Source organism: Vicia villosa, unplaced genomic scaffold (assembly GCF_029867415.1).
Source record: "Vicia villosa cultivar HV-30 ecotype Madison, WI unplaced genomic scaffold, Vvil1.0 ctg.004637F_1_1, whole genome shotgun sequence".
Taxonomy (NCBI): domain Eukaryota; kingdom Viridiplantae; phylum Streptophyta; class Magnoliopsida; order Fabales; family Fabaceae; genus Vicia; species Vicia villosa.
In genome coordinates, this window is record NW_026706483.1 from 71,883 (window position 1) to 80,851 (window position 8,969).

The following is an 8,969-nucleotide window of genomic DNA, read 5'->3' on the forward strand; positions in this document are numbered from 1 at the left end:
TCTTCCTTTCTCCCCAAAATGGTTCCTTTTTCTTATTTTATGAAAATAAAATAAAAATAATACATCACAACTTAGTAAAATGCCTAACTAATTAGCACCCCTCTTTTACTAACATCACACCATAAGCCCAATAGCCTTTATTCCATCATTTTCCGATTAAAATACTAAATTCCAATTATTTAATTTAAATCTTAATTAAATTAATAAACTGAAATCACGGGGTGTTACACAGGTACCATGACTGGTGTTTCAACTTCGCTGCTAAGGACATCTGCAACATAAATCATTTTCTCTTTAGGTACCCATATCTTTTTGGGTCCTTTGGTGTTAGTGTGCCTAAAGTTTTGTTTGAATTTAGGTTTAGCATAGGAGTTATTAGAATAGGATGTATATTTTATGTCATGAGTGTGACCAAAATTAAATTGTGTGTGCAAGGGTTTATATGTAATGTTCATTTCATCAACCGGTTTAGGTTGATATGGTTCTTTTCCCTTAGGTGTCTCATAACCAATTCCCGTTCTATTATTTCTACTTACACCATATATCATAGAAGCCATCTTGCTTCTATTTATACTTTTAGCAAGAAATCTTTGAAAACCATAGTCATATTCTTCCATAATATCTTTAGAACTTGAGTAATATCTGACTTAGAAATCTTTCGAATTTTCAATTCCTCTAAGAGTTTCAGATTATTTTCCTTAAGATCAGAATTCTCTGCTTTAAGTTTCAGTGTTTCAACTACAAGATTAATTTTTAAGTTTCTTGTATTTGATTCTTAATTTACTATGGTTTTCCAGAAGTTCTGACAAGCTTTCTGCAAGCTCATCTCTAGTGAGTTCAGAAAATACCTCTTCCGTTTCTGAATCTGAGCCTGAGTCATCTTCTGTAGTAGCCATAAATGCTAGGTTTGCATGATCATCCTTAGAGTTAGCTTCTTCTTCAGAAGATTACGAATCATCCCACGTGGCCATCAGACTTTTCTTCTTTTCAAATCTTTTCTTTAGCCTTTCCCTTTGTAGCTTGGGACACTCATTCTTGAAGTTTCCTAGTTCTTTATATTCATAGCATACAATGCCTTTTCTACTAGACTTCTTATATCCAGAAGATTCTCCTTTAAAATCTGGTCTTCTGAAGTTTCTGAACTTCCTTTGCTTATGCTTCCAGAGTTAGTTGACTCTTCTGGAGAGAAGAGATAGCTCATTTTCTTCTTCCGATCTGGATTCACTCGAGTATTCTTCTTCAGCCTGAAAAGCGTTAGTTTCAAATTTTCTAATAGATTTAAGAGCAACAGTCTTACCTTTCTTTTGAGGTTCATTTACATCTAGTTTGATCTCGTGACTTCTTAATGCACTGATGAGTTCTTCAAGGGATACATCATCAAGATTCTTTGCGACTTTGAATGCTGTAACCATTGGTCCCCGTCTTCTTTGTAGACTTCTGATTATTTTCTTGACATGATCTACTTTCGTGTATCCTTTATTCAGAACTCTCAAGCCAGCAGTTAGAGTCTGAAATCTTGGGAACATGGCTTCAATGGACTCGTCATCTTCCATTCTGAAGGCTTCATACTTCTGGATGAGAACCAGAGCTTTTGTCTCTTTGACTTGAGCATTACCTTCATGAGTCATTTTGAGTGACTCAAACATATCATGTGTTGTATCTCTGTTTGTTATTTTTTCGTATTTTGTATGTGAGATAGCACTTAGCAAGATAGTTCTGGCTATGTGATGACTTTTGAACTCTTTCTTTTGTTTATCACTCATGTTTTTCTTATCTATCTTTTTACCCGCATCTTTTGGATGACTGTATCCATTTATCACAATATCTCATAGGTCAGGATCTTGTCCTAGAAAGAACTTTCTAGTCTATCTTTCCAATATTCAAAATTTTCTCCATCAAACACCAGAGGTCTTGTATAACCATTGTTGTTTAGTTCATTTACCATAGTGTTTTACTTCTAGATCTTTTTCTGACACGGTTAAGTGTTTCCACCCAGAACCAAGTGCTCTGATGCCAAATGAAGGGTATGAAAACACTTAGAAAGGGGGGTTTGAATAAGTGATTTCTTTTTGCAATATAAAATGACACGATATTTTTATCCTGGTTCGTTATAACTCAACTACTCCAATCCACCCGTCAAGGAGATTTTTCCTCTCTCCGTCGAGGACTTAATCCACTAATCAAAAACTGATTACAACAATCCACGAAGGCAACAACCAACGTCTTCTTGAGAATCTTAACCAAAACTTGGTTACTCAAGGAATACAAACTTTAACTTCTTGAGAATCCGAACCATAACTTGGTTACTCAAGAAACAATTACAAACAGAATTTCTAACAAGTGATCTTAAATGCTTCTTAATCTAAGCTGTATCACAACTGGGATTTTTCACTAAGTTTAGTACAATGAAGATGAACTTAATCTGATACTATGAACAATAATATTTTCTTTCAGTATATGTGTTCAAGTATGAAATATTTTCTTTTAGCGTGCTTGCATGTATCTTGCGTGTGTTGTCTAAATCATGTATGAGCTCTCTTATCTTTCTCTTTCAAATGATATTCTATTTATAGAGATTTGAAGATTTTGTCTAATGCTGGATAATAGGCCAGCTTAGCTTTTCATGTTTGCGTGTTATCTTGGATAAACTTGTTTTCCACGCTTCTTGAGACTTGTTACTAAATCTGCTTTTAGCCGTTAATAATCATTATGTCTCTAACGGTAATCTTTCTTTTGTCAGAGTATTTTATCTTGTATTTCTTCGAGAAAACTTCTTTCTGACTTTGTATAAATAACGTCTTTCAGAATTATGCTTCAGCGGTTTGTGCTTCAAGAAGTTTCTTCATTAGAACTTATTTAGACTTCAGCGTGACCTTCTTTATACTGTTCATTTCTGCATTGTATGTAGTCCAAGTTCTGATGATACTTGTTTTGCTTGAACTTCAGCATATGTTAGAACTTCTTCTGAAATAAGAGATATATAATTAGAGTATCATGTTTACTTATACAAAATTTATTTATTTGTTATCATCAAAACACTGTGATAAGATTAGAACCAAACTATGTTCTAACAAAAGCGCTTTTGTTCCCTGTAAACAACTGTAAGATGGTGTGTTAGTAGCTAATGAAGTGGTGGATTATTTTAGAAAATAAGGAAGGAATTGAATTTTCTATAAAGTTAATTTCGAAAAGGCTTATGATAAATTTAGTTAGAGCTATTTAAGGTATATGTTAAAGACGATGGGCGTTGGGAGGAACTGGAGGAGGTGGATGGAGTTATTGATTTTTACAAGCAACATATCGGTGCTTGTTAATGGGAGTCCCATTAAGGAGTTTGTAGTTTCTATAGGGTTGAGACAAGGTGATCCTCTCTCACTTTTTTTTTTTGTTTTGGTGGTGGAAGGCCTAACGGGGTTAGTGAGGTAATCCATCGAAGTGAGGGGTTTTGGGAGATTTTCTATCAAGGGGTGTTGTTGGATGGACAATTCTTTAATTTGCGGATGATACTTTAATTGTGGGAGAAGGGAGTTGGAAATATGTTTGGGCGATTAAGGCGGTGCTTTGGGCTTTTTAACTTGTTTTGGGTCTTGGAATTAATTATTACAAAAGCAAATTTATAGGCATGAATTCTAGCAATAGTTTCTTGAAAGCCGCGTCTCATTTCCTTTCTTCTAAGATGGAGGAGAGTAATTTTTATTTTCTCGGCATTCCTATAGGCTTTAATCCAAGGAATGAGTCAACTTGGAATCCTATTTTGTTAAAGATGAAGAAGCATTTGGAGGGATGGACAAATCTCTTTCTTAATTTGGGAGATAGAATCACTCTTTTGAAGTATGTTCTTAGCTCGTTAACCATTTTCACTATGTTGTTCTACAAAATGCTGGTGAAAGTGATGAAAAAGTTTACTAGGCTTCAAATTCATTTCTTATAGGGGGTAGAGGAAAAGAGGAAGATTCATTGGGTGAAGTTGAATGATGTTAACTTACCTTTTGAGAAAGGGGGATCAGGAATCAAAAATATTTCGGTGTTTAATTTTGCCCTTCTGAACAAGTGGAGGTGGAGAATTCTCCAAGGTCAAAATTCTCTCTGGTACGATATTTTAAAAACTCGTTATAGAGATTTATCTTCTCATGTGTTTTATGGTGGAAATAAAAAAAGTTTCCTTGTCCTTTTCCTTTTGGTGGAGGGATTTATTAAAAATTGGCATATGCATTTTTTTATCCCATTGTTGCTTGTAGTAGGTTTGTTACCCATATTGGGTTGAATACTCCTTTTTGGGAAGCAAAGTGGTTTGAAGGAATTTTTTGTAAGAGGAATATCCAGAATTATTTATGGCTTCTTGCTTGAAGAAAGTTTCGGTGGCGGCTATGGGAGGATGGTTTGAAAGAGAGTGGCAATGGGACGATTTTGGTTTATCCAAGGCGGTTTTGGAAGATCCCGCTCTTACGGTTGGTGTTGCTTCTTTGAGGGAGCAGTTTGAGGGTTTTAGTGGGTGGTTGGAAGGTAAAGACTTGGTAGAATAGACCGCTAACTCAGTTTTGGAGTTTTTCGGTTACTTCACGTTATGTGTTTTATGAGAGATCTCAAATTCCCTTTGGCCCTTCTAACAAGTTTGATGAAGCTTTTGGCCTAGTGTGGATAATGGATGCGCCTTTCAAAATCAAGGCTTTTGGTTGGTGACTTCTTAACAGGCTTCCTAAAAACGACTTTTGGGTGTATAGAGGTATTTCTTTTCCTTTAGATAATTTAAAGTGTATTTTTTATGGACTTGATTTGGAGGATAGGGATTATTTATTTTTTAATTGCTTGGTGGTTAAGAAGATTTGGAGTGAGATAGCTTTTTGGGTTGGTTAATTGGATAGGATGGAGGAAGAGTGTTTGTCGAATTTTATGGATTGACACTTATTCTTTCGTATAGATAAGGTAAAAAAAAGTAAGTTAGGTATAGCGTGGCTTGATACTTCGTGGACTTTATGGTTATTAAGGAGCGAGGTTTGTTTCCGGAATGATGCTTGTAACATTAATAACACCTTTTGGAACATTAAGTTTTTGGTTTGGAAGTGGTCTTTTTGCGGGATAATTACTCACTCCAATTATTCATTTAACGAGTTTGGTAAGGAACCTTTGTTTTTTCCCTCGTAATTTTAATTGGAATGCAATTTTTCTTTTTGCCAGAGTTTCCCGTATCTATGTGTAATCGGGTTGAAGAACCCTTAGTTCTGCCTTATATAATATCTTGCTTAAATATATATATATATATATATACAAACAAAGATAACAGGCCCAAGTAGTATCAAACTAACAAAGAAAAGCAAAATTTACTGCCACAACAAAAGCAAAAGTAGAACACGCAACAAAAAAGAATCCAGAAAACAACTAATGAGAAGAGAAGCCAAAGCCCGAGAAACACATGCACACCAAAGCACCACACAAAAAGAATTACGATATAGCTCGGAGACTAGATCCATCTGCACCAAAACCAGCTCGCACAGAACAACAAGAACCACTAAACATCAGAGGGAAATGTCAGAACTCTTTATCCGCTATTAATTCAAACACAAGATAAGATTCTGGAATCAGTCGGAGGAGGAGCACGATAGTTGACGTGAACACATTGAACATCGAGAGTAAATAAAACCTTATCAAGTTATTCATTCTATAATTGCATAATTTAAAATCAGAATGGACTTAACAAATTTACATTTCCAATTTTTTAGCATTTATATTTTGAAGAAACAAATCCTCTTATTATCAGCTTTATATAAAACATAAACTCAAGAGGGAAAATCTTAAGTTCAATTAGTTAGGAATGTTGTATCCTAGTAAAATACGATAAATCTCACAATGGCTTGCAATCATACTAATTTAACAAAACTACAATCACAGTCAAATTTACATGACATTTTTGGATAATGAAAAATGTGGAATTTTATTGAAATGTGATTACTTACCACTACTTATAGTGACTTATTGATATCAAATTTTGCAAGGACATGCTATCCTATAGTGTTATTTTGTAGATAGATTTCAAACTTTTTGTCCCAACAAAAATTTGCAATGAAACAACATCTTTAACTTTAAGGCTATGTTTGCGAATTTAGAGGGGAAGGGAGGACTTTGAAAAATAGGAAGAATTGAGTGAAAATAATAAAAAAAAAATTGGGTATGAGGGTTTGATATTATTCATAACAACAAAAATTCCTTAAAAAATAGGAACTAAAAAATTGTATTGAAAGAGGATTTTAGAGGGTTTACATAAATTTTCCAAATATCTTTTAGATTATTATACTATTCTGAAAGTTAAAAATTTAATAATAATAATAATAACTCTTTTATCATTTTAAACAAAATTATTTTTTTAAAAAAATTCAAAATTTTCTTTAAACGAACTGTGTGCTTCACTCATTTTCTAAGACAAAAAACAGATAATAATAATAACAAAACAAATGATCTTGAATTGAAACTGGACTTAACATTTATCAGAAAAAGATGATTCTAGAATTGAAATAAATATAAAATAGTCAACCAAAGAAACGTTTTTGATAACAAAAATTTCTTCTGAAATGATTCTTCAACATGTAACTAATTGTAATCGAATTTTCTATACTCTCCTCCTTAACCTCAGTTTTATGTTCGACTCTTCCTTAACTTCCGCTTTTAATTTGCTTTTGACATTCTCTTCTTTAACTTTTGGTAACAAGTGACAAAGACCATTCGTTAGAGCAGACGTTGAGATCAGTGATGCTTTCCATATGCTCAAACACTGCAAAGCAAAAAACACCATAGAAACAATCAATTCCAAACGTATTACCTACTAAGTCAATCTAGCATTAACACTTTAAACAGCACAGCACAACATATTGATGTTAATAAATTGAATTGATTTTTTGTTCATACCTCCTTGACACCAATAGTGACATGCATTTCTTCGAGATCATTGAGAGGAATTTGCAACTGGTTGATTAACTGTAAAGCTGAAATAGGAGACCATGGTGTCAAAACCAAGTCATCTGTCGCCATGTACGCTCTTGGTCCCTTCACATATCCTTCATAAGTTCCTTTTGGTAATTCAGCTTGAAAGAGTTCATACTTACCCCAATCACTTCTATATACATCACTTACAAAAAAGTTATGATTGCCTACACTTTGTTCGTAATTTTCACCTTGATAAAAGCAATAATAATCCGTTCTTGAATAGTCAATCGGTAATATATGCTTGATTGATTGAAACACCGCAGCCAATCGACAATCAACAAGTCTATTTTTCGCATCTTTTGACGCTAAATATTTAGTTTCATCCAAATCAACTATGCTCTTGTACAAAGAATCAATGTTGCCTACAGAACAGGTCTCTCCCAATACACGAACAACTCCACCCAAAGGAAATGAAAGAAAACCCAAAAGCAAGTCAGCAAAATCTTTTTCCCCTTGAGCATACAATATCTTCCCATCAGATTTTCTTATAACAAGCTTCACATTCAATTGAATATTGCAATTGTTTTCTTGATGACAAGAGAAGTATTTGCAAATTTCCATTGATAATTTGTTTCTTAAAAACATATTTGTCAAAGTAGTCTTGGAAAGCAAAGAACACTTAAGCATATCTAGGACCTGAATAGCATTACCATTAACACATTAAATAAGAGTAATAAAAAGATGAAAAAAAAGAGCAATCAATTAGGAAAAGGAACTGGAAATGCATAACCTTGTCTTTAGTGACAGTCACTGTCAATTCCTTTACTGAACTCGCACCATTGATTTCTAAATTTTGAAGCAGACCAAGGCTCGTAAATTGAACAGAGTTTGGAATGACAACCAAATTATCAGTAATAACAAAACCAGAACCATCCTTAACAAATCCATGGAAGGAATATTTCAGAGAAACTGAACGGGTATAAGAGTAACTCACACATCCACATCCACATTTCGTATTTGTGGAAAGATTCAGATAACGAGGATAGGGACACCCGTTAAACTTGGTACATAGGAAGTACTTAGTGGGTTGGGTGTCATCAATGTTCAATTTAAGATTGCTGCAATAATTCTCAGATGAGTTTTTTGGTTGCAATAACATTTCTTTGGTTGTCTCCATTATCATATATTCTTTGTCAAACTCTCTCAAACTTCGGTAGAGTTTGTTCAAACATCCAACTGAAACTGGCTCCATGCTAGATTTCTTCTCTACAAGCCTAGCAATAGTTCCTAAAGGTAATGTTAAGAAGCTAAACAGAACATCAACAAAGTCCTTTCCTGCCTCAGCAAACAAGACTTTGTTGGTGTCTTTGTTCACCAGAAGTTTCAAACTCACTCCCTCTGTTAGCCCGAGAGTAGCAGCCATAGTTGCAGCTTGCAACTAGCTAGCGTGAAAAAGAGAAAATACTTGAAGGAAGATATGTTTGGAATTTGAATGATGAATTGAAGCTTTTGAGCATTCGTATATATAAGGGTGCAATTCATGGCTTTTCATTTTCTCTTTTTAAAGCACGGGTAACTTTGATAGGATAAATAATTTATGGCTATATGTAAATGTTAATTCTTGAACTTAGTAGTTTATGGATTGTGGGGATAAATGGAGGCGTGTAGTAAAGAAGCCGGTAGTTACTGTAACTCTTCTTTTATTTTCTTCATAGCAATGCGTAAAAATCTAAAGAAGGTTAAACGATTCATTTGTATTTATGAGTAAGAAGGTCGGGAATTTCATATGGCTTGCCTCGTAAATGGTTTTTCTCACGACATAGTAAGGGTTTTTTTTTTTAATCTTTTAAGAGAATTTAAAAGATTTTGATTTTTTTTTTAATAGGTAGGCTCTGTTTGATAAAACTAGCTGATAGCTGATAGCTTAGCTGGTAGCTTTTAGCTGATAGCTGGTAGCTGATAGTTGATAAGCTAATGTGAGTGTTTGGTAAATTAGCTGTTTCATTAGCTGATAGATACAAAATGACATTAATGGCATTTTAATTAATGAGTGT

The 8,969-nt window shown here is 33.9% G+C and overlaps 1 protein-coding gene across 1 annotated transcript; it reads right to left on the reverse strand.

The window, feature by feature from the left end:
• Positions 1 to 6,601: 6,601 nt before the first annotated feature.
• On the reverse strand, positions 6,602 to 8,338 carry LOC131642207 (uncharacterized). The gene is made up of 3 exons (XM_058912477.1): positions 7,706 to 8,338; positions 6,898 to 7,611; positions 6,602 to 6,763 (listed from the first exon to the last, which is right to left on the reverse strand). Exons 1-3 carry the CDS (start codon positions 8,336 to 8,338, stop codon positions 6,602 to 6,604), a joined length of 1,509 nt encoding a protein of 502 aa, XP_058768460.1.
• Between the last annotated feature and the right edge of the window lie 631 nt (positions 8,339 to 8,969).